This window comes from Pholcus phalangioides, unplaced genomic scaffold (genome assembly GCF_987345545.1).
Source record: "Pholcus phalangioides strain wild (caught in Gottingen) unplaced genomic scaffold, Ppha-v1.0 ptg000019l_1, whole genome shotgun sequence".
NCBI lineage: Eukaryota > Metazoa > Arthropoda > Arachnida > Araneae > Pholcidae > Pholcus > Pholcus phalangioides.
Window position 1 is genome coordinate 10,257,246 of NW_028301612.1, and position 26,262 is coordinate 10,283,507.

The 26,262-nt window shown below is 36.2% G+C and overlaps 1 protein-coding gene across 1 annotated transcript; it reads left to right on the plus strand.

Moving 5' to 3' along the window:
• The first annotated feature begins 65 nt into the window (after positions 1–65).
• Positions 66–12,172, plus strand: nac (GDP-fucose transporter nac). The gene is made up of 7 exons (XM_089248155.1): positions 66–177; positions 2,067–2,127; positions 4,019–4,159; positions 6,710–6,826; positions 8,043–8,151; positions 9,125–9,417; positions 10,132–12,172. Exons 1-7 carry the CDS (start codon positions 101–103, stop codon positions 10,357–10,359), a joined length of 1,026 nt encoding a protein of 341 aa, XP_089104281.1. The 5' UTR covers positions 66–100; the 3' UTR covers positions 10,360–12,172.
• Positions 12,173–26,262: the final 14,090 nt, after the last annotated feature.

Here is a 26,262-nt window from a genome sequence, read left to right on the forward strand (position 1 = left end):
AATCTATGTCCGGTGTGTCATTTTTATGTTGCTTTCTTTGGCATTAACCATGATCTGGTGATGTTTATATTTACGTTTTAATGGTGGACCGGCCTTAATCATGATGGACAAATTGAGTAATCATCATTCATTAATATCCAGTTATGCCCGCATAACATTAGTTATCGCATGTTACTGGTAAGATCTCTGAATAGTTTTAAACTGATTTGTGTTGCTGTGATTCATCTACTTTATGTAAACGTTTAAAATTTAAACCACTCACGGAGTCTGTCCAGCCTGAATTCGGGTCCGTTTTCCAGACCCTTCATGAAATTCCGGAACTGAAAACCGGAACATTTACAAAGTTCCGGATCTGAGAGCCTTACCCTTTACAAAGTTCCGGATCTGAGAACCTTACCCTTTACAAAGTTCCAAATCTGAGAGCCCTACCCTTTACAAAGTTCCAAATCTGAGAGCCCTATACCCTTTGCAAAGTTCCGGATCTGAGAGCCCTACCCTTTACAAAGTTTCGGATCAGATAGCTGGACCTTCCACAAAATTAGGAATCTGGACTTTCACAAAATTCTGGATCTAAAACATGAACCTTTCTCAAAATTTTGGATCTGAAAAACGGACTCTTCCCAAAATACAAATTAATGAGCCTATGAATTCGGCATCTCATTTCTTAACACTGAAATAGAGCTGGTTTTTTTTTAACCGCTTGTAAGAATACGTGAAACAGCTGTAAATGTGAATTTATTTTGAATTAATATGAGAACTAGGGTTGCCCGTCTCGAAATATTGTCATATGGGAGTTCTGGGACACATGGGGGCCACAACCCGTGAAAAATATTATATTTATATTTTTTTTTTGGGGACATCTGGCTTATAAAAGATTCAATACAGCACACAGAGGGTACATGCATTGCTTTGTATGTCCATGAGTTATTGAGGACATGCTTCATAGAAATTCTGAGGGGAGGGGTGTTTAAGTGACCTGAATCCTTTGGGTGCCGCTACCCATAAGCATCAGAACCTAGGGGCTGAGGTCATCTGAGCCTCATAAATTTTGTAAGGGAGTAGAGCTCTCTCAATAATTTCTGAAAAAAAAACCAATGCATTGCACCTTTCTCCTCTAGTGTACACGCTTGCATTAAAAGGGGATTAAATAGAACTCTTACTGGAGTCCTGTGTATACGGGACAACCAGCAAGTTTCAGCCTCTCCAATGTTTTCTTCGTGTCAGCACCTCTGCCGCTACCTATATGTCCCATCGATCCTCATCCCAGCTGAGCAGTCAAGATAATTGTAAATTTGAAGCTGATGCTTCTTTGGTGAAAAGCAGTATAAGCACCCTTCTTGGCACCATCGGCACAAAGAAGTGACGAGTCTAATGTAACCCCGCGAAAGAGAAATAAAAAAAGCTTTTTTTTCACCGCTCACCTTTTTGTGAGACCCTTTCTGTCTTTTTTTTCTTCCTCCTAGAACCTAAACCCCCCCCCCCCCCCCGTATTTTTTCCCAGGAATACTATATAGTATGTATGTATTGCACAGTAATTTCAGTTTGAAAGGGACTAGGCAGCCCGAGCCCTATAATGTGTGTCAGATTTAATAAAATACTCGGCTTTCTTGGATGGTTGTAGACCATTTTAACTTTTGGGTGGGGTCATTGAGAAAGAGAAGCAAGTTTGACTATTTTCTTACTGACCATTTAGTGCATAATAACATTATCCCCTAATTGCTTACGTAAAATCATTGGAAAGGCAGTTGAAAGCTATCAGTGTCTCAGTTTCGTTCAGTCACATTCTTCATTTTTTTGCCACACATGATATTTATATCTCATTTGTATTGTTTTTTGGATAATTTGAGTTTTTCGATAATCCAAGCTGGCCTCGGTCCCATCCACCTCAGATTATCAAGATTCTACTGTACATAGATAGTAAATATTTAAGATCGCAAATGCTGAGGACGAATTGCGAATCATGTTTTCTCGAATTTATGGTTAAATTTAATCAAATTAATAAGGTCCCATCTATTTTTGATGAAATTATTTTTTTATGCCTAAAGATTTGTTTATTTTTATTTCAGGGTCGTATCAATATCATTGGTTTTTGTCAACAAATACTTATTGAGTGGCCAAGATGCGAAGGTTTGTTAATTGCAGTTTTTATATGAAGTTGTCAGGGCTGTGGCAGGGAAGGGGGATGAGAAAATTACTGAAAAAGGAAAAAAAAGATGACCGAATCTATTGTTTCATCCCTTTGGTTCCCCCTCTCTGAAATGCATGTGGCCCAAACAAAATTTATGACTACTGGCCTGCAAGTGACAAGCATTATTTTTTAAGTGTTGCTTTCACGGTCAGTGTTCAATGAAATATATGCAGTTTCACGGTCAGTGTTCAATGAAATATATGCAGTTTCACGATCAGTGTTCAGTTAAGTATATGCAGTTTCACGGTCAGTGTTCAGTTAAGTACATGCAGTTTCACGGTCAGTGTTCAGTTAAGTATATGCTGTTTCATGGTCTGGGAAATCTATTTCCTGGCATTTCGCACACATCTGTGATATGCATCTTCGGAGGTTTGATAATGCAGAGGTTTCTGCTCTCAGAAAGCAAAGTGTTGTACATCTGACATGACCTGAATCAATTGTAGCTCTTTAGCTTATGCGAAGATTTGAACAGTTTCTCTATAGAGGCTGGCATGGTAGAGCACTTCAATGATAACTTTGGTATTTTCAAATTTCATTCTGCACCCTGTTTCCAGTATGTGGTGTTCAGTGGTTGGCTGAAGGTGGTTTTCTGTGGTCTGAACTTCAAGGTACGAATGCAAGCCATTCTCCCCATTAAAAAGTCTAGCCACAGTGAGCAACCCGCCTATAATGGTACAAATATTCAGTTGTTTCACTTCACTTCTGGAATACAGATGGTAGCTCTAGAAAATGAGGCATAACACCATATATGCACTCAGACTTTTAGGTACTAACGTTTCAGATTCTGCCACAAAGTTGGGCTGGAAGAGATCTTGGCAACAAGATAAGTTCACCACAGAGTTCTGGCATTAATTCATTCTGCATGTTGGTGAATTTTCTAGTTTTTTAGAGGAAGTAACTTTTTCGATGATCTTTGATTCTCGGTGCATCCCTTCTTGTTCTGATATACACTTTTCAACAGGAACATGAAACACAGTATACCTCAGTTGTCACAGAGACCTGTGTTTGATTAAACCTCCAAAGATCTCTAACAAACTCTCAGAAAGTTAATTTCCTGGACCACAGTCTAACAACGTAAAAGCTTACTCTATTTTGTTATATGAAAAGGTTTGTTCAGATGCCTGATGGGAGATCGAGTCAGGGCTGTACCTAGGATTTTTGTCGCCCCACAACTTAAATTTTTTTTTTTGGAACTGCATCTTTTGTTCCGATCTAAATTTTTGCTGCCCGAGTCAGTTTCCCTCTCCTGCCCCCCCCCCCCCCCCCAGTTCCAGCCCTGGATCGGGATTGAGTATCAGCTTTTTTTACTGATGCAGTAAGAAGTCTTTAAAATTTTCATAATATTTACTATATAGTTTATCTGTGTTCTCTATAAGTGAGTGTATAAATGCAAATAAACATTACAGATTAACTGGGGAGACAATAGCTAATGGATGTATTATTAAAAAATTGCTGTCAAGTCCATGTATATTGCAAATCTGTTCATTCATAATATTAAACAGATTTGACAGTTTGCTAGACAATCGTGACTTGGGACTTTTTGTATAAGTATAAAAGCGATATGTATTCTGGGCCGCAACTAGGGGGGTGCAGGCGGGTCTTTTGCCCAGGGCGTCAGACTAGAGAGAGTGCAAATTTGATTCTTTAACCTCTCCAACATTAGGGGGGGGGGGCAAAATGTGTGCTTACCCCAGCTGACCAATCATCTAGTTGCAGCCCTGCATATATTTCTTGATATTATGTGATGTTACATGATATTATGTGTTGTTACTTGATATTATGTGATGTTACTTGATATTATGTGATGTTACTGTTTTTTTTTCTTTATAGCTGGATGCCCCACTGTTTGTGACATGCTTCCAGTGCATAGTAACTGTGATATTATGTTGTTTGTTGAGGTACTTGGCAAAGGCCATACCATCTTATTTCTCTTTTCCGTCTTTGGATGTAAATAAAGAGGTGATGCTGAAGGTAAATTCATTTGCTTAATTATTGATATGCAGTAGACACTCACTAATATGGTCCATGCCAGCGGTGTGCTGGATTATCAAAACCGCCGGATTACTGGAAGTCAGTTGAAAACCCCCAATTGAATATTATAGTAGATGCCGTTTATATTAGAATCATGGATGATGTTATCTCATTCGGGTATTATTATGACTTTTGCAAAGTATGGAACACAGACTCATATCATAACATGGGAAGAAATTGTTTATAGTTAGCAATATTTTGGTTTATGTTATAAATTTTTTTTGTCAAGGGTTTTTTTTTACGTCTTTTGATGCTGAGGTTTAACCAGACCTCTTTTTCCCAATAAACTATCGTCATGAACGTCCAAGTCTATGTAGGAGGTCAGAAGGTGAACCTTTACTTGTCTACAATCATTTCCATACTCGTTGCTTGATGCCCTGTTTGGGCAGTAGTATCCGCTATAATCCTTGAGCGCATTTACTTTTGCAATGGCCCACTTATAGTAGAGAAAAAAATAATTGAAAAACAAAAAAGCCTTTTTCTCTCTTTAGTTCTTGGTCAGTTTGGAGATCTATGGAATGTACTGTATGTAAAAAAAAACTATCATAATTTGTGAAGCATATCGGATAATTCCATTAAATCTCCTAATAATGGCTGAATAAAAATAATGCTAAAATATCCTGTTTGAAGAAAACAGCATGATTGAACATTTTCAACCACTTCTGTGGATAAAATAAACTGAGTTGTCTATTTTCATGCATCCCATTCGATTGAGCTGGAGGCACTGTCATCGTATTTGCTTTCTATCGAATAAAGTTTTGAATCGGTTATTGTTATCAGAAACACAGAGTCTCGATGTGATCTCATTTAGCTCCGTGCTCAGTATAAACTTCAGCGCATAGACATACAGTGACATTTTTCCCCTTCTATGGGCTTGAAGAAAAAAATTCACATAACTATACAGGTCTCATTAGTGCACAGCTAGATTATCAAGTGTCTACTGTATCATAAAAGTATTAATTTCAAATATGCATCTGTGGTTTCTTGTTTTTCACTTTATATAGTCAATCTATGTGCTTTTCTAGCATGAGTTGTAAGTAAGTACACAAAACACATGATTGTCAAGCATTATTTTTTATTCATGAAGTTAACCACATTTCTCTAGATATAAATGGTGAATTCACATATGCGAGAATGTAGAGAGTAAATACATCCTAAACAAACATTGTTTAACGTAAGTGAACTAAACATTGCAATCTTTCAGGATAAATATTTTAGTTCGGCCTATAATCACTCTTCCCTAGATATTTCTACAAACAAATATTTGATACAAGATGCTTACTTCATACCCAGAACCAATTCTGAATGCTTCATTAATTAATTCTTATTCTTAATGTTATAAAGGGTGAACGTAACATGTTCTGCCAAATGAAAAAGGGTGGTGATAGACGAGCCCAAATGGAACATGAAACACCCTACCAACCCAGTATACAAACTGTTTTCGAGTTATGATGGATAATCGCTCGGATTTAATGAGCAATTCTAAATGAAAACTGCAAAAAATAAATACAAAAATGAGAGAGAATGAAGAAATCACACAAAACTGTTTGAGTTTCTACTGCCTGTCTCTCTCATAATATAAAGATGATACTATTGATGAGTGGTTAATTTCACTCAAATAATCCAACAAAAGGCATATCCCACCGTGAGGTTTGTTGCCAAAGTTTTGGAACAGTTACACTTCATCTCTCTAGAACACACACAGTGGTTCCCAAATACTTTTAGTCATAGACCTTCGAAAATCTTTGTGTCTGCCATTCATAGCAGGAGAAACTGCAGCCATCTGTCAGCAAAAATGTTCTCAAACAGGGATGACATTCTATCCAGTACTGGTAAATATGATCCCATAGCAATGCCATCTACTGGACTGCAAAAGAACCAAAACAATGAAACAAAAGAATCAAAACAATAATACTCCTAATGAGAGGTGTCGCTACGATAAAAATTTTTATCAGATCATAACAATATTACTACTGCAGTTTGCCAGTGTTGCAGCTGTGTTTTTGCACATAAATTTGATTACAACTTTTTTTTTAAAAGTAAATTATTGAAATTTTTTTTTCCAGTTTAGCATTTATTTATTTTAATTATTGAAAGTTACATGTATTATATTTGCTGGGAGATCACTAAGCAGGGTTATAGATGGACTGGGGAGGGAGAAAACCCAATTTTTGTTCATAGGGTTACAACAGTAAAGCTTCATAATGATGAGAAAACATGTAAAAAACAGGGAGGGCTAGAATGACATTCTTCCATTTATGTTTAGACGAGATATCTAGTCCATGATCGTTAAGGGGGGTTAATGCAGTACTTAACAAATAATTAAAAAAACAAAAAAAAATTAGTTGTTAGAAAAAGTTTTTAAGAGCCAAACATTTTTTTGAATAGGTCATCATTACTGGCTCGTGACTTATTCATAACGTTTGTGTTATCTGTGTGAACCTTTGGAAAATCTCTCTTTTCTTAACATAACTTCGATTTTAATTTTAGGTTCTTCCATTGTCTGTGATATTTGTGGCCATGATTGCATTTAACAATCTCTGCTTAAAACATGTTGGTGTGTCATTTTACTATGTGGGAAGGTCCCTGACTACAGTTTTCAATGTCGTAAGTTCTTCAGTTTTCTTCTATTTAACCCTTTATCTCTTGATGGTACTTTAAAGTACCGGTTTAATCAAACGCTTATATCTTCGTAATATGACCACTTTCACTGACGGTATCTACTAGGACACGATGAGTGTAGTTTCGACAGCATGCAGTAGCTGGCAGTGAAGGCAGAAATCATTTTTCTTTTTTTCTGTGGGCATTTTATCTTTGCCATGTAGCATTAGGGAGAGGTTTTGCAGTAGAGTTGATTTGCATGATATTTATTTGATTAAATGTAGTGACTAATTACCAGTTTACAATCTTGTATCTCTTACGGACTGGGTTTTAATCTGGTTAGTAACAAATCCTGAAACTGGTTTATAGTTACGCTTTGGCAGATAAAATCTAAACTACCTTGTACTAAAATGAAATTGAGTACTGTAGCCCAGGTCGATAAGACGTTCGCCTACTATAATATAGAAACACTAAAATATAAAAAAAAACTAGTTTTTTTTTTTTTCATGAACAAATATTAATTCAAATTTAAGGAAAAAAACTTAAGTGCAAATTTTTTTCGATGCAGTTATGCCACCAACAGATTTCATTCAGTATATTCAAAAGTACTCTGATTGTTTAAATAAAATATCATTATTATTGATGGATGATGATTTTTTGCTTGGCTAAGATACATGAAATCAATAGGCTTTCTGGATATTTTGCCAAGGTGAAACAGGAAAAAAGTGTTGTTTCTTTTTTCCGGTGGACACACTTTTTCCTGTTCACCTTGGCGTAATACCTAGAAAGCCTGTCGATTTCATGTATCTCAGCTGAGTAAAAAATCATCATCTATCTCTACTGCTGCCACCTGGAGGCCATTGGCTGAAGTTTAAAAGAGGCTTCAATATGTCTACTCAGCAAAAATCATAATACTGTGCATGTTTTAAGGGAAAAAAAGGATTGTCTGTCTATGGCATAATGGTAAGTGTTCTTGCCCGATATGCAAGAGGTCCTGGATTTGTTTCCTGGTGGAGAGAAACACTTTTCTTCCTATCCACCGTGGCATAATGTCCAGAAAACCTATTGATTTCATATCAGTATTATTTTTTCGAAAATTTCTGAAACTGTATGGCACTATGTTCTGAACTGTTTTTATGTCAACTATATCTGCTTTAAAATATGAATTAGCTGTGCGTGTGTGACATGTAATATTTCTCCCTTTTTTTTTTTCCTTTTGCAGGCCCTGACTTATGTATTCCTTAAACAAAAAACATCTTTCAAAGCTGTGTTGTGCTGTCTCTTGATAATATTTGGATTTTTTCTTGGGGTGGACCAAGAAGGAGTAGCAGGTCTAGTATTTTTCATTGTAAAATTTATTTTTAATAATATGGTGTTAAAAAAATAAATATTTAACAAAAGAAAGTGATTAAAATTCAAAACTGCCTTAAGAAGACAACTTACTTCAAACAAAAGAACTATTTCACACTGCCACAAAAATTTAGTGTTGTGCTGGCCCAGATAACGTTCCTGTTCTAAAAAAATATTAGAATGTGATGTTAATAGGAAAAGTATTTACTAAAAATCAGAATTCTGTGGTGTTTTGGTCAGAACATAACTCCAAAATCACATTTTTGAGATATAAGCATTTTCATTGTCATTTAAAAATAATCAGCATGTTGTTTAACCGTACACATGTATCTGGGCATTTATCTCACTTCTAATTAGTTATAATTAGCAAGACTCACTTTTATATCAAAAAGTAATTTTTCGGAGATATCCAAACACCACAGAATTTGTATCTTCAGTAACTGTGGATAACTCCCCCATGTTTTTTATGCACCTAATTTTCAGAGAAATATTTGCACTTGTTTTTTATTTTACAAATACAGATATATAATACACAAATACCTACTCATGATACAAACACTTTGTACCCTCAAGGAACGGAAATATCCTTCCAGCAGGCTTAAAAGTATTAGTTTATTTAATACTTTTTAGCAACAACGTTATTATATTTATTAGATGTGCTTCTCAATGTATTATCATTTATATATTTTTGAATAAAAGTTCGGTATTAAATTACTTATTGTGAAGTTCAGTATAATATATCACGAATCATTTCTCATTTTTATTATTGTACTCTTTATTTATACTCTGTTCAACATTGTTTTTACATACCCTTACAATGCAGTCATCAAAATAGTTTTTTAATCTATGCTTCTAACGCAGTCAAACATTACATAAAGGCAATGTAGGAAAAGCTCTTTTTACTTATGAAATAAAAAATATTTCTTATCCTTTTTCACATTTGTATGTTTCTAGGTTCCCTTTCTGTAAGAGGCGTCATTTATGGAGTCCTTGCTAGCCTCTTTGTTTCGTTGTATTCAATTTTTGTGAAAAAGGTTCTTCCAGTTGTTGAAGGAAGCATATGGCTCCTCACATTCTACAATAACGTGAATGCTATTTTGCTCTTCATACCGCTGATGGTCTTCTTTGGTGAGGCGAGTGAAATATTCTACTTCCAACACTTCAATGACACTTACTTCTGGTTGCTGATGGTTGCAGGAGGTGTCTTTGGATTTGCGATAGGCTATGTCACTGGTTTACAGATTAAAGTAAGATGTTCGATTTTTGTGTACATTGGAATTTGATATAACAATAAATCTCTCTTTGAGAACATTTTCCAGATACTGTTTTAAATGTTTTTTATGTAATGTTAAATTCTTCTCAATACAATGATATACTTTATGATGATAAATCCCATCCTTCTGTGTAAAGATAGTTTTAGGAGATTTTAAAACTGCTGCAACATTATTTCTATATCAGTCAAAATTGCCATCAGTATATTTTTAGACCCTTTGCCAATTTTTGTTTTCACAAAGTCATCAAGTGACATTGATATTTTGTGCCATATGTACCTTGAAAGTTTTAAGAAAATTTTCCTATTGCTATTTTTTGTGTAAGACACAATAGTTCAGTAGAATTTTCAAAACTAGCAGTGAGGTTCGACTTACTTTATAGAGTGGTAATCAAGTCACAGTGTTTGAAGAGGAAAGCATTAAGAAAAAACAAATCTTCAAAGTTAACATTCACACTTTTTTTGTATTAAATGTCTTTGCTTTGGTAATGAATCAACACAATTTTTTTTTTAGAGGTTAATTTCATTTAGAGGTTATTTTTTAAATCTTAATACTTACTTTTTCAAATTGTGTAAGATTTCATCAGCAGTTAAGCGGTTAAATCAATAACAAAGAAAAATGCTATCTTGCTATTTTTTTTGTTTCTTCATTTAATCAGTGATACATCAATTTTTTTTATTTTTTGAACAGGTTACGTCTCCACTGACCCACAATATAAGCGGTACTGCCAAGGCTTGTGCTCAAACAGTAGTAGCAGTTGCTTGGTTCCAAGAAACAAAATCATTCCTATGGTGGACTAGTAACTCTATTGTACTCATCGGCTCAGCTGCTTACACTCGTGTGAGGCAATTAGAAATGGTGCGAGATCATCAGGAAAAGGTGAAGCAGCTTGGCGATATTGAAGGACAAAAATCATGATTTTTTTGTTTTCTTATTGGTCAAACCAAAACAAAAAAAAAGTTATATGCAGTATTTTTTTAATGTTATCAAAATGAAAAATATTTCACACAGTGAAGTTTCACGTGTTTGTTGAATAAATGTATATTTTTATATCACCTTATGATTTATCCATCATGATATCTTAGAATGTATTGAATAAGTATACATGGAAGCATGAGTAGCATGTCAGGTAGCAATATCTCTCCTACCATTTAAGACCTAAAGAAAAATTGCTTCTTAGATCACAAGTTTATTTGTATCAAAGATGGAATGCAGTATATGGAGAGAATTTTCCCTTACAAATTATACGTATACTCCATATCTTACGTATATGGAGAGAATTTTCCCTTACAAATTATACCAGCATGTAAGTTTGGTAGCTTTATGCTACAAAATAGCTTTATCAATATTCCGAAGTATTTTGTACGTAAAAAAAATGGGTTTTATTCATGAAATGTATGGTCCATCAATTGTATGCAATCAAAAATTTTCTCTATAGACCCTTCAGCGTTTTACATTTATGGTCACTTTTTTCTAAAAATTTAGCACAGGTAAAAAAATTCTCAAATATTGAGAGCAGATGATATGATTTCATGTATATTTTCGTGATATTTAAATATCAAACTATTTGTTTATTTGCATCCGCCTTGCAAAAATTATGAAAATAAGATGTAATAAGAACACATCTGATATTCTCTCTTGGTATTGAAAAAAATTATGCTACCTCCCTCTGCTGTGCTAAATCTCGTGATTTAAATAATGAGATGTCAATGTTCATGTTATATCAGGGAAAGTAGGGTTACCACATGTTATTTTTTTAAATTTCATATACATCAGTTGGCATCATGTCTTGTTTCAGCAGTGAAACACAGGGGCTGCTGTGCGGTCTTGTGGGCATCATGCTGGACTCTCGCCGTGAGGATCCAGGTTCGATTTCCGTTGACTGCATGGTGGTGGTCGGCTAAAGTTGGTTTTTTGCAGTTTTCCTGCTTTGAGGCGTGAATGCAAGCCAGTCTCCCTTTTAAAAAAGTCTCTCCACAGAGAGCAGGCAGACCTACAAGACCATACTGATATGAAAATTCAAGCATCTCCATCTTTACTTCAGAAAATGAAAGACTGATGGCAGTATGAGCATGAAACAAGCACAACTCTACAACATATATATGTTAAGGCCACGCATTCACTCAGAACACACATTCTGGCATGTGGCGATTCGTTCGAAGAGGAATGTAATAGGTGCATGAATGGTTAAGTTGTAGTTGGTGAACTATAGGGAAATTATAGAGAGGGTTTCTTCTTTCTCAGCCTGTTTTAGTCACAAATTAACTACTCTAGCTTGTTGCAATTTTTTTTTGTAATAATTTCAAATGCCAATTTGCAATAATCGGCCGGATTTCTTGCTTTTCTCTCTCTTGCCAATCCTCCATGGGCGGGCTGTTTTTGAATTTCATAGTGGATAGCAATGCAGGGTATTGTTATCCACTATGTATATAGAACACAACATTATCGTACCCTATGAAATTTTATAGAATGCATGAAATGTGATATTCATGATGCCTGCTGCTAGAAGGTTAGTGCTGTTTGTTTACATACTTCTGGAATTAATAATCTGTTAACTCTGGGGAAAGTCTTTAATGTTAACGTTTGCTTAGTTTAGTTTCCGAAGCACACACACTCGTTTTCTATGTATTACTGCTCTAAATTGGAAGTAATTGTTTGGAAGATAAAAATATGCCCGGTACATTTTTTTTACCATATTGATAAATACTATATCTCAATTCACAACAATCCTGTAAAATTTAAGCCAACAGAAGCAAAAGTTATATCAAATTTACTGTCAGGTGTGCTTATGATTTTTTCCTCACTTCTTTCAATGAAATGTATTTTTCTTCCCCTATACTGAAATTCATCAGAAGTAAAAACAGTATTCTTGAGAAAAAGAAATTGTTTGTCGATAGATTAATATTTTTTATATGCTTCTAGGTACAGGATTTATTTGCACAAACAGGTTTTAGCAATTCAATAACAATAGACAATGAGGAAAATTTTCTATGAGTAAATATTCAACATTTTAGTAGTTAGAGATTTTGGGCTGAGGAACATTTATTCGTTATCATTTGTTTCTCATTTTATGGTAGTCTTTTTTTTTTATACTTTTTTTTTATTTTTAAAACTTTCTACATTAGAAACTGTTTATGTAAATTTTTTGGTTGCTTTGAAGCCATGGATGTTTGAGCACCCTAAGTATTTTTTGGTATACATCCCAGCAAACCAGGGTTGGTAAAAAAACCGGTTTTTTTGAAAAAAACCAAAAAACCGGGTTTTTTTGGTTTAAACCGGTTTTTTTGTTTTAAATAGTATTGACATTAAAAACAATGAAATTTCTGAAAAATCATTCAAACTTGTAATAATTAACTAAAATAAAATGTTTATTAATGCAATTAACACTATTCCCATGCTAATTAATCAATAAATATTTATTACATTTTAACAAAAACCATTTTGCCATTTAATTATTTTTTGCTTAACTCAATGGATTACTGTGTGTTTGAAAATTCTTTTAATGTTATTATTAATCATATAATGTATAAAGGTTTTTCTCCAGTTACTTTAAGTATACTTAATTACGAAGCTATTTTGCAAAAAGTAATATAAATTAGGTGAATATAATGCATTTAATGAAGCATAAATAATGCAGATTAATTAACGATGATTTACGATATACAGGGTGATTATAACTAAGGTTCTGATTTCAAAATACTGTAAAAAAAGAGCGATTGTCAGAATGACTTGAAAATTGACATGAATATTCCTGAAAAAATTCAATTTTATTTGATAAAGGGGAAAAAATACTTTAAAATGTAAAATTAATGACATCATCCAACACGCGGGAAATTTGCTTGCAGAATGGAAACGATAGCCAGTCATGGGAAAATTATAACTTAATTATAGCATTGCACGAGTCCATAATTCACGGAAACATCACAAAAAAAATTAAGTAATTGAACAAATAACTACAACTTACTCAAAAAATGTTAAATATGTTGTCTACCGCGTGTTCTGGCTATGAGGCTGAAAGCACAAATATTCTTGTTCAACAGCAGAATCGGAGTATGCCATGGTCATAATGTGGATGTGCTTGCAATTCAGCTTTATTAAACCAAATGCGTCCCCTTTCCCCCGTTCATATTCCTGAGGAACTTCTAACATATAGGGAATGTGCTGGAGATTACAATTCACCAAAGTTTGCAATCTGACCACTGTTTATAACATTTTGAGGTACCCCCACAGCCAGAAGTTGCAAGAGTTAAGGTGCATCCTGTCAAAATGGGTCTTCAGCAGCTGCTTTGCTGGTATTGCAATGTGCATCTTGATAGAAGTTCTATCCACACACTGATGCTGTGGAAGTACCGAAATGATGTGGTTGCACAAAATAGATTATACTGCTGGCCAAGTACAGCATCATCTACTTGCACATTTTGCACTTTTTTCTTTTGCGAAAGAAACGTCCATTGCTTCAGGAGTATCCATGCAAATTTTCAGGTCATTCCGATCAGTACTTATTGTATAGTTTTGGAATCAAAACTTAAATTATAATCACCCTGTATATAGCTGATTATTTTTTATAAATCTGTTACTACTATACAGTAGAACCTTGATTAACTGGGCTTAACAGTGTGTGTGTGAAATTATAAAAAAAACAACTATTGAATATATTAAGACTGGGAGATATACAGTAGGAGATGTGCTACTTCTTATGGGAATGAAAATGTATGTGAGGTAATGTAACAACTAGTACACTAGTCTTTGTCCTTTAAGGACAGCTGGTGTCTTTATTGGATTATAGGACCACTTGCCCCTAGCATGATGGTATCACTACTGTAGCTGCTTCTTTGTGAAGGGAAAAAGAAACCCTGTGAGATAATACACCACTACATTTAGATGTGTGATGCAATCCTTATTCATGAATTTGCTAAAGATAGAGCATCAGAATGTAGCCAAAGGTTAGAAAATGTTGTAAGAATGAGAAATTTTGGCTTTTATATATAACTTTAAATGACTAAGATACTTCATATGAAAAAAAATATATATTCTGGCCACTTTTATGAGACTTTTTGAAAAAAACCACTTATAAAATCTTATGTCATTTAAAGATATACCGGCAGAATGCACCCCAAGGATATAAAATGAGGTAAAAATGAAACATTTTGGCTAATAATGAACAAATATGATATTTTTCAGGGAAAAAAATGATATTTAGGCCACTTTTATCTGATTTTTTGAAAAAAACCAAAGTGGTTTTTTTAAAAAAACCAGTTGGTTAAAACCAAGGTTTAAACCATGGTTTAAACCAACGTGGTTTAAACCAAACAACCCTGCAGCAAACTAAAATTTATTCAAAAAATCAGAATTTCTACATGAAACTCAAGCCTAACACTTTCCCCAAGGCCAGGAATACACTGTAAAAGTTTTACAATGTTCTTTTATAAAACTTGAAAAATGCAACCACTAATCATATGTTACATTCGAGCAAATGTAACCAGTAGGCTTATTGGTTGTTTGTTTTTGTTTTTTTTTCAAGTTTTGTAAAAGATCTTTTATCAAACTTTTGTAGTGTGACCCTGGCTTAAAACAGTTTCAATCTGCCCCTGAATTTAATTCCCTCTATTTAAACTGAGCTTTTAGATTCTAGCACTATGCATAAATCAACAACGTGAAATTAAACATGTTAAGTAAGTAATTAGAAATTAATTCTTAAGCATAATAACTTTGGGTAAAATATAATAGGCAAATAACTAGTATATAATGGCAAATAAACTGCTAGTGAACTATAAGAAGCTGAATTATCATAGGTGTAACTTGTATCCGATTCATAAATCGGAGTCCACTCAATATTTACCAGTATCTCGATAATACCTATGGAAATATTGGGTTTGAGCCTTTCCCCTCCAATATTTTGAATAACTTCACATCTTTGCATATTTTACTTGATATTATTTCTTATTTGATAATACACTAGTCAGTTTTATATGCTCTCTCTGTGAAATTATTGTGATGTATGACTCCTCAAGCAGAAACGGGCAGAGGAATAAAGGGAAAACAACATTTTGAGTGGAAAATGTGTTTTCATCCACACACACAAAAAATTCTCTAGGGTTACTTTCTTATCGCAAATTGGTGCACACACTTGACAAGAAAAGAATAGTGTTTTGTGTTACTTCGGTAGAACTTCCAACGTAATGTTGTGTCAGAACCAGGGGGCAAGTTAACTTTTAGAAAAAGCAGTGTAGTGTCTATTGGCCTGTTTTTATTGAATTGAGAGTTTTCCGCAATTATACTATTAATAAATATACTTAATTTTTTTCTTAAATTTTTGTCACGATTCATCATGTTGTATTCTAAACTCAATATCATTTTCATTCATTGTTTTTTTTCCTTCTGAATTGCCAGAAAATTTCCCCCCTAGTATTTGAAAATATTGTGATTTTTCTAAAACTAAGCAGTCTAGTCACATTTATTGTTGCTCCTAATATATTCGGTGATTGGAAGACATTGTTTTTATATGTATTGTGTGTGTGTGTGTTTATTGCAATGAATTATTAAATATTCTTCGAGTTTTTGTGATGGTTGTTATTTTTCCTTTTAGCAGTTTTGAATTATGTTTTGTTGAAGATAGGTCATCATCACTACACATAATATCATACGTGCTGGAACCTATTTTACCCCCCCCCCCCCCACTAATAAATTTGTGAGGGGGGCCGAGCACCCGCTCCCTGAAAACACTACTAAACAACCATTTTGTATCTGGCATGTGATACATCAATTCTTATGAATTTTTGGGTGTAAAGAGTATCTGCTATTAAAACTGCGCTAACACATAAATTAGATTTTTAAATATTTTTTAAAGGTGTTTTGAGTTGCTTGTGTAGACATTTCATGATGAAGTACATTCTTAAATAAAATCTGTGACAATTATAAATTATTTGTAATCACATACTATACAGTGAGTCTGTAGTTTGGAAAGTACTAAATCACAAAGGTCAGAGGAGAGTGAATCAGAAGACGTATGATCTTGAGAAGAGTTGCAGACCTGAGTATGACCAGGGTTGGGTTTTTGCCATGACAAGCGTCAAAACTGGCTTAAACTGTCAAAAACCATCAAAAACCTAAATGAATGCTTTTGGATACTATTTTTAACACACAATAGGTTGAAAACTTGATGAGAAGTTTACTTTTTTGTACATTATGTTTTATTTTTAAACACTAATTTATTACAATAATTAAAACGAAATATTAATTGTAACTTGCAATCTTGAAATTTTTGACAGACAGAGTCTAGAACAGATAATATATAATTTCATTGTTCATTGTATCTAAACTGCTGATTACCTGTGTTCAATTTACTAAGCAAAATAGAGTTGTTTATTCAAAATATGTGTGATAGAAGATACAGGGCTAGGTTTTTGACCTCAGAAACTTAGTATTAAAACAGCCAAAAACTTATTGTCAATGTTGTCGTTCTTACTTTTACATTTAGACTAAGTTAGACTAGGAGCTTTCCTTAAGCATCACAAGCAATCAGCACTGCTAAATTAAAGGACATTTTAGTCTTACAATTTAGTATTTGGATTGCCAGCTATATTCTAATGTTATGCGCAATAAGGGTATCATTTTGAGTAACAGTGACTAGGTAGATAATTTAATAATTATAGAAATCCACACAACATTACATATGTATGGTGTAAAAGAACTTTTTAAACACCTATCTTTTATGAAAAGAGTACAGCAGATTCTTTTTATCAATACACACATATAAGCAGTTGAAGAAATTTTGGAAGTTTGAGAATCACGGTGAATTGAAGAATATCAAATAATTCCATAGTTTTTCCATCAGCTTTTATGTTATGCTCTGTTCACATTGTATATTTTCAATGAAAAAAATACACATATATCATCCAAAATAATTCTGTAGAAAGCAGAAAATTATTTTATAATCATATTTAAGTATTTGTTCTTCGTAGCACCTCGAAGTTGGAAACCACTGTGGCGACGGTGGGGTTCTAACCCGATGTGAGTCCGTCACTATGACCACTCAAGCCACAGGCACTGAAAGTCATTACGCAGCAATGCTGCTTTCACTCGAATCAATAGTCACCCCCCTTCCTGTGGGATATACTGAACAACATTTCCATCATTAGCCCTATTATGTCAAAACACACACATTGAATTCCGCCTTTCAAAATGCATAGAAAAAGTCACTTGATCTGAAACTTGAAATCTCCATGGGTAATTGTCAATGGTGGAGCGGCCACACTGCTTGCCTATAACCAACATCGGAACGTATTGGACCAGGCTGGACACGAGCGTGGCCTCGGTTTACCTCAGGCAGAGCGCACAAATACATGAATAACAAGTTGGGGCTGCCCGAATTCGAGCTATTTTGGGGAACTGAAAATTACTCGCCACGTGAAAGCGGGACCGTATTTTGCATTTGAACAGAATCTCTGGTTCCAAACACCTGTTTCGGCCGATCATTGGGTTATAGGCGCTTTGACATAGTTGCCTGAACCTAGGGGCTGCAGTCATTTAACTGAACCCCCCCCCCCCCCAATAAATTTTGTAAGGGGACTGAGCCCTCTCCAGTTATTTCTGAAAAAACAATGCAATGCACTTTCCGTCTCCTGCGTACACACTTGAGTCTGGTATATACGGGTTTTGTATACCCCCAGTGTTTTTCGGTGTCGCAGGATAAGGTGCTTCAGTACAGGGCCGTCTTAAGAGCATCATGGGCCAAGTAATTTTTCTGAGGCCCCACCTGGTTGGTTCTAGAAAATTTCAACCAGATCTAATTTTTGTGGGGCCATGCGTTAAGACGCCACTGCCTTGATAACCGACCGGACTCATCGTCTTCCACCTTGGAGCGACAAAACCAGTTTTTTTCCAAGTGACGTCTAAAGGTCTGGACACAGCTATTCACACCGGGCCAGGACCAAAGCCGCTTGTAAGTTACTCTTAATGCAGCTTTGGCCAGGACCGTAGCTCGGTCCTTAGCTGGCCATGACTCAAATCTCTGCCCCTTTGAGAGCACACTTTTCCGTGTGTTGCCTGTTTCGTTGCCGTATGCTGGCTGCTAGCTTAACCCAGCTGCGTCGTCTCCTTTAAGATTTTAGGCAGCCCCGGTTCGGTGTAACTAAAATGTTTAGCAAATTTAGCAATGGCGATTTCGCTATAATAACTCGAGCGTGAAAATTCATAATAATAATTATTCTAAATAATCTCTCTATGTAATATGTATATAAATATGAGTTACCAAGTGAATTGGTGAGTCACCATAAGACTAAGTGATTGGGTGAGTGACTGCATTCGCGTACGCAAAGTGGGGGGTTTGGATTCTAACCCCCCCCCCCCCCAAAGCCAAGATTATAGTGTTATTTTACAGGAAAAAACGTAAAACCCCTCATTGAGAAGAAAAAAAAAATTAACCCACCCCCCCCCCGAGAAAATTCAGAGTACGCCTATGAGTGACCACATGAGTGGTTCATCGAGCGACCGTATGAGTGAGTAAGTGACAGTATGTGACCTATGGGTAAATGGCCGTATGAGTGACTAATTGAGCGACCGTATGAGTAAATGGCCGTATGAGTGACTAATTGAGCAACCGTATGAGTGGCAAAGTGAGTAAATATATCAGGGGTGCAAGAGCTACGCCAAACTGCACCAAAACGGTTCTCTTGCTACATGGTGCTTGCGCCAATTCTTGGTTCGCGCATGTACCGCTAATGCACGTAGTGCGTCAAATACCCGGAATTAAGGAAAAAGAAGCATAAAAATTTTCTTCACGGTAAACACATTCTTTCCGAGACAAGGAAAAAGGTACGGAGGGGGAAACTTCAGTTTTTTTTCACTTCCCACCATCTACCACAATCGCGTTATCTCGTGACCTTTGAAAGTAGTTGTAAGCATTTTCTTACTTCAATATTATAAAGTCTTGTACCGTTATTGGTATAACCAGCGGGCTATCAAAGTCCCTGCATGAATATGCAGAATTTTCCGATAGCTTTTTTTTCTCCTGCGGGTTACGTACTGAAAATAACGGCAATTTCGCGGCTACCAACCTGCGTTCAAAGACAGCTTATCTACGGCGTAAATTCACTTTATTTCACTTATATGGTCATTAGCTTGGTCACTCACTTGATCATTCATATGGTCGCTTAGTCACTCATATTGTCACTTGGTCATTATTAGGTCACTCATATTGTCACTTGGTCATTATTAGGTCACTCATATTGTCACTTGGTCATTATTAGGTCACTCATACGATCATTCACTTGGTCACCCACATGGTCAATCACTCAGTGTAACTTCCGTGGACACTCATACCTTCACTCACACAATCATATGTTCAATCACTCGGCCACCCATTTGGTCACTCTTACAGTCACTCACTTGGTCAATCATACAATTACCCATATGGTCAATCACTCGGTCACTCATGTGGTAAATCACTTGGTCACTCATACGATCAATCACTTATTCACTCATACGATCAATTACTTAGTCACTCTCTTGGTCACTCATATGCTCAATCAGTCACTCACTTGGAAATTCATACAAGAATTCAGTCGGTCACTCGGTTATTCGTACGGTCAATCACTCGCTTGGATACTCGTACATTCATATGGTCAATCACTCGTACGGTAAACTACTCGGATATTCATATGGTCAATCACTCACTTGGACACACATACTGTCACTCACTCATACAGTCAATTCCACACTCATAGATACTGTCACTCACGTGATCAGTCATTCTGTCACTCACTTAGTCATTTGTACGGTCACTAACTCACTCCTAAAGCCGATTTCATACTCACTTGGTCACTCATGCACTTATATGGTCATTTACACAGTCAGTCACTCATACTTTCAGGGCAGGTGAAATATCAGGTGCGAAAATTTCGGGGGCGAAAATTTCGGGGGCGAAAAGTCGGAGACGAAATATCGGGCGCGAAATTTCCGGATCCCGTCACCAACACGGAGAAGAGTTGCCGAATCCTAGATAAGCTGAAAAAAAAACATTATTTTTCAAAAAAAAAAAAATGCTTGGCTGGAAATTTGGTTGGTGCTTAAATTACTTTTTGATTTGTCAAGCCCTGCTCCAGGTCACTCACTTTCTAGGCAGAAACTGATTTTTAGGCCGAACACATACTGGAGATGTGAGCGGAGAGGTACGGGCGAGCGTCGAAAACAAATATACTGTTTTGTTCTGCGCCTCACATATATGCTTAACCCAGTCTATCCTAATTTAAAAGTTTGACGATTGTTGTGGTAGTATTTCACGGATTAATCCCCCCCCCCCCTCCGTCATTCTTTTAGACGTGAGTATTTTACAAAATTTTACTGGGACTACGACATATTTCGCAAATTTCCGCCCATCCCATTGCGCTTTTTGCATGGAAAACTACACTATGTGCAAGAGAACTTCTTTCTGACGACGAACGAACAGTGCTGCAACTAGGAGGGGAGCAGTGGGGGGGGGGGAACCCGGGAAACCAGTCTGGTACTGGCCCCTTCTGATACTACGACCGGGAAACCAGACTGGTTTCCCGGTCGTAGTATCAAAAGGGGCGCAAATTCCATACTTTACAAATTTCATCTTTTCAATTGTCCCTGAATAGCTTTTAATAAGAAACGTACTGCCATGGGACATAGGCACCAGAACATGGGGGGGGGGGTGAAATAACCCCCCCCCCCAATAAATTTTGTGTTGGGGGGGCTGAGAACCCCCTTCCCCAATAAATGAATAAATAATACGGGCTCGAGGCTCGTCACGGGACGACTGGCAACTTTCAGCCCTCTCAATATTCAAGAAATAATGAAGAAAAATTTCAGAATTAATGAAAGAATATTCAAGAAATAATGAAGAAAAATTTCAGAATTAATGAAAGAATATTCAAGAAATAATGAAAGAATATTCAAGAAATAATGAAGGAAAATCCAGAATTGATGAAGGAAAATTCAAGAGATGATGAAGGAAAATTCAAGAGATGATGAAGGAAAATTCAAGAGATGATGAAGGAAAATTCAAGAGATGATGAAGGAAAATTCAAGAGATGATGAAGGAAAATTCAAGAGATGATGAAGGAAAATTCAAGAGATGATGAAGGAAAATTCAAGAGATGATGAAGGAAAATTCAAGAGATGATGAAGGAAAATTCAAGAGATGATGAAAGAAATTATTTCACATTAATGAAAGGAATGATTCTAGTATTAATGAAATAAATAACTTAATCTTTTTTCACCTTTAGATGAGTTCTCTATCCTTTTTTTAAATCTTTGAAACCCAATATTTAAGTTTTCCTAGGAGCAGGTTTCCTGTGCCGCGCGCAACGTGATCCGTCCAGCGCGACACGCCGTCCACTCACCAGTAAGAAAAGCAGCATGACTGTTTTCCTAAAGAGCGCAATACGCCTGACGATAGCGCTTTACGTCGGGCGTGATTGGCTGACTGCTTCTGGAGGAGTCAAATGCGTCGTGCGCCGCGGTTTTGCCGATATTCTCTTCACTCTTGTGTGTTTTCTTTTCCTTCCCTTCAAACCGGAGCATGCAGACGACAGAGTAGCTGATGCCAAAGCCATATACTTTATATAGCCGCCCTGATATGACGCGCCTCGCTAGGAAAACACAAACGCGTAGCGTGATTATGTAACTCGTTTCTGTCGGCGCGAAATAGTTTAATTCGGTTCACGCTGCGCAACAAACCTATTCCTAGGAAAACCCGGCTTTAGAGACCGAACTGTACATTTCTTTGGAAAAATTGCCAGGCGGGAAGTTTGTTTTGACCGAGTCACGTAATTTCCTCGCATTTGATGTCGCTGCAGTCGCGGTGGCTGGATGCTCCCTCCAGTAATATAATCTCTGTCGTCTGCTTCTCTCCAGGTTACTTGTTTTGGGCGTCTCTTTGTGTCCTAAAAAAATTACTGAACTGGTAGTTCAAACTTCCAGTTCTGTTTGTGAGCTTTAGCTTGTAGGGAACCGACTTCTTCTCTGTCGTCTGCTCATTAAGAGGCTCTTTGTTTTGGACGTCTCCTTATGTTCAAATAAAATAACCGAACTTATAGTTCAAATTTCCAGTTCAGTTCACGAGCTTTGTTTATAAGGAACTGAGCGGAATAAAGAATATAGTTTTTTTCACTTTGAACTTCATCTTCACCACATGAGTCACTTTTAAATTTGACATTAGATGGCAGCACATTACTATAAAGTGTAGTGTGGAAAAATTCACTCTTTACGATCTTACCTGTCGTCTGCTGGTATGGAAGACCTTTGTTTTGGATGTCTCCTTGGGTCTTGAAAAAATTACTGAACTGGAATTTTGATCTTTCAGGTCAGTTTATGACCTTTGTTTATAAGGAGCGTAGCTGCATGAAGAATTTAGTTTTTTATACCTGAGCTTCTCGTCATCACCACATAAGGCACTTCTCATTTTGAAAGTAGGTAGCAGCACCAAAAATATTTTTAAAAATGAATTTCTTAAAGTATTCTAGAGTATTAAATTAATTTTAATTCCCGTTTAAAATTGTTAGTGCCATTGTGAATTCGCGGCAAATGCTACAAAGCAAAAAAAAAAAACAAAAAAAACTGCTATTGGCGGACGGCGTAACAGTTCGAGTCACCCGGTATATACAGGTTTTGTCATTGCGTAACAAAGTGACAAAACTGTTCATGTGAACATAATAATGATTAATTATCAGGATTTCAAGCCCATTGGAAAATATAAATGAGGGGCCATTTAAGTATTACGTAAGCAGATTTTCAGCCATTTTTGATCCCCCCTCTCCCCCCCCTTGTCATCAGAACAGTGATTCCCCCCCTTCCCCCGTCAGCAAAATTTCGTCAGCAGCTTAGAATATTTCATATCTTCAAAAAGGGGTGGTTGCAGTGCCGTCTTAACGCATGGGCCCAACCGGGCACGGCCCGGGGGCCTCATGAGAAGAGGGGCCTCACAAAAATTATAATTAGTTGAAATTTTGGAGAGTTTGCCTGATAGGGCCTCAGAAAAATCACTTGGCCCGGGGGCCCATGATGCTCTTAAGACGGCCCTGGGTGGTTGATGACGTAATCAACATTCAACCCCCCCCCCCTATCATCAAAAGTCAGCAAATCCGAAACCCCCTCCCTCCCCTCGATGCTGACGTAATACTTGAATGACCGCTAATAAGATTTTCAAATAAGAAAATTATCAGTTTGTTGACTTCAATTTCGATACGGTGAAAATCTGATATTTCGTTGGATGACAAGTTACCTTCAAGTGGCTTTTTGGTTCATAATGTGGCCGCTCTCTCGCAGGCGAACGAAGCAACGTGCGAATTGGCTAAAGCACAACACAATATTTCACATAATAGTCCGTACTATATTTAATATACAGCGCATAGGTAACGGGGCATATGGCATTTTACTGGCGAAGGATTGGTCCTAGAGGCATACTTCCAGTTAGAAAAAGTACCCGAATAATGTGTAGTACTCAGATATTTGATTCATGTTGCCAGGGGTTACATAGTTATTAAAATTAAAATGTTAACTTTTTATGTGGACACCCTGTGTCCAAAAACCCAATTGGAAAGTTGTTTCCCGGTCTCCAACAGAAAAATTCATCGTTTCTAAGTGCAATATTCACTGAGATATTCGAAGAAGGTTGGAAAAAAAAACATCATTAAACGAGAGGAAACCGTTCTACCCGCATTTAATGCTGTTTTTCCCTAATTTCCTCATTTTTTCGAATTCGAATATCTCGGTGAATATTGCACTTAGAAACGTGAAATTATTTTAGTTGCCATCGGGAAAGTCAGAGCAACAACGTCTTAATTGGGTTCTTTGGCACACGGGGATGGTATAAAAAGTTTTTTTTATTTTATAACTATACAACCCCTTACAACATGAATGACATATCTGAGTTGGGCATATGATTTGGATACTTTTTCTAGTTGGAAGTATGTCTCTAAGACTAACGGCTCGCAAGTAGTGCCATACGCCCTGTTACAAATGCAGTCTGCATATACACGTAAAAAATAGTTTGAGACGAAATACAGTCGACTCTTGTTTTAACGAATACCGTTATAACGGAAAAAATATCGTTTTAACGAAAACTTTTCAAATCCCCCCGGATAAGTTTACATAGGAACAATATAAAAATCTGAAATTTAACGAAATTTCTTTATTACTCCGGTCTCTTGGAGTTCATTATAATGGGGTTGACTGTATTACCACCAAAAAAATCTGATATTTTTGCAATTTTTGATGCGAAAGCAGTCCTTTTTATAATGATTGTGTCATTTTCTTTTATAAATTTAAGAAGGAAACAAAAGAAAGAAAGGGTAGGGAGAGAAAAAAAGAAAAATGGCCAAGAGAGGTTCTCGGTTGTGCGTAAATGCCTTGAAATTCCACTTGTGCGCAAGGGGATTCGGGCCTCACTCTCAGTTTTATGACAAAATTTCACATTTATGAGACGTTTAACTACGGTTACGATTAACCTCTATATATATATAGCTTTCAATATTAAAATATTTCATTTATACGGAGCACAATTTCAATTATTTGGCATTTTCATTTTGACTCGAACTCCAAATCTTTGGCATTTAAACATAATTTCCAACTATCAAATCCACGAGATTTTCGCAAAGATTGTGAAAAATGCGTCGCTGAATTGGTTTTGCATGCGTATTATCAACACTGAAAACCATAAATTTTAGGTTGACAGATACAAAGACGTGCATTCAGCCGGTTACTGACATTTCAAAGTGAAGACTTACGTGAGAATTTATTGCCCTTTTCTGAGAAATCAGCAGATGCAGTGAGTCTCAAATAAACGGATTTAAATTGCTTTAAATGTAGTCATACGCCAATTTAGAATTTTTTTTCCTTATGTCCACAACATTGTTCTTGTAGGATACTACTACAACTTCACCAAACACCAACTCTGGCCATATCGCTATATTGCAATTTACTGCCATTAGTGAGATGGGTTGGAAGTGAAGGCGCTGTCGATCGGTGGTCGCCTCGAGTTCGTTAGGGAAAGTATCTTATCTGTATCCTCCCTTGGGTTCGAACCCGGGACCCTAACAACCACCTACACGATGGTAGACGAGCATCTTACCGCCATGCCACTCGGGCACTTCTTGCAGGATAGAAAAATTGCATGGGAATTATTTTGGATGTTGTAGGCCAGTAGTAGGCCACCAGCAGGCTTACGTAGTAGGGCAGTTAATAGGAAGCATTACAGTATAGATTAAAAAAAATTCAAAGATGTGGTGTCAATCTTAGAAGAAGTCCCAATACATTATCTGCTTGGTTTGCTTATAGAAACCAATCAGCTAACCAAATGGCGTTAAGACCGTCTTAAATATGTTTAAAATCACGTTTTTCCTGCTAAATTGAAAGGAATGACATATGAACACTTGCGATTGAAACAACAGTAAATTTATGCAATTACCGTTTCTTAAGTTATACAGAAATGTAATTCTAAAAAATATAATTTCGCGGGTATTTTTCCTCATGTATGATTTGGTCTCTTGGAGTTCGTTATAACTGAATTCAACTTTATTTCTTTTCAGTGGAGGCAATGGGTTGGCACACCCCTCCCCAAAAATTCATACCCCAGAGCAATCATTCTTTTTATTCGATTTTTATTAATATATTCCCCATCAGACCACTCAGTGCCGGTTGAAGATAGCTATCCGTCTGTAATGGCATGAAAACGATGGGTTTTTTTAAAAGCTTTCATTTTTCACGAATAGCGAAAAAATTGCGAAAAATATATTCTAGGCATTTTTTGTTTGAAATTAAATTTTTTTTAGTCAGAGTGACTAAAAAAATTTAATTCCA

Coding starts and splice junctions, on each gene's coding strand:
- nac (XM_089248155.1), top strand. CDS start 101: ATGATGGACAAATTGAGTAATCATCATTCATTAATATCCAGTTATGCC. Junction 2,128..4,018: donor TGAGTGGCCAAGATGCGAAG/GTTTGTTAATTG, acceptor TTTTCTTTATAG/CTGGATGCCCCACTGTTTGT. Junction 8,152..9,124: donor GGACCAAGAAGGAGTAGCAG/GTCTAGTATTTT, acceptor GTATGTTTCTAG/GTTCCCTTTCTGTAAGAGGC.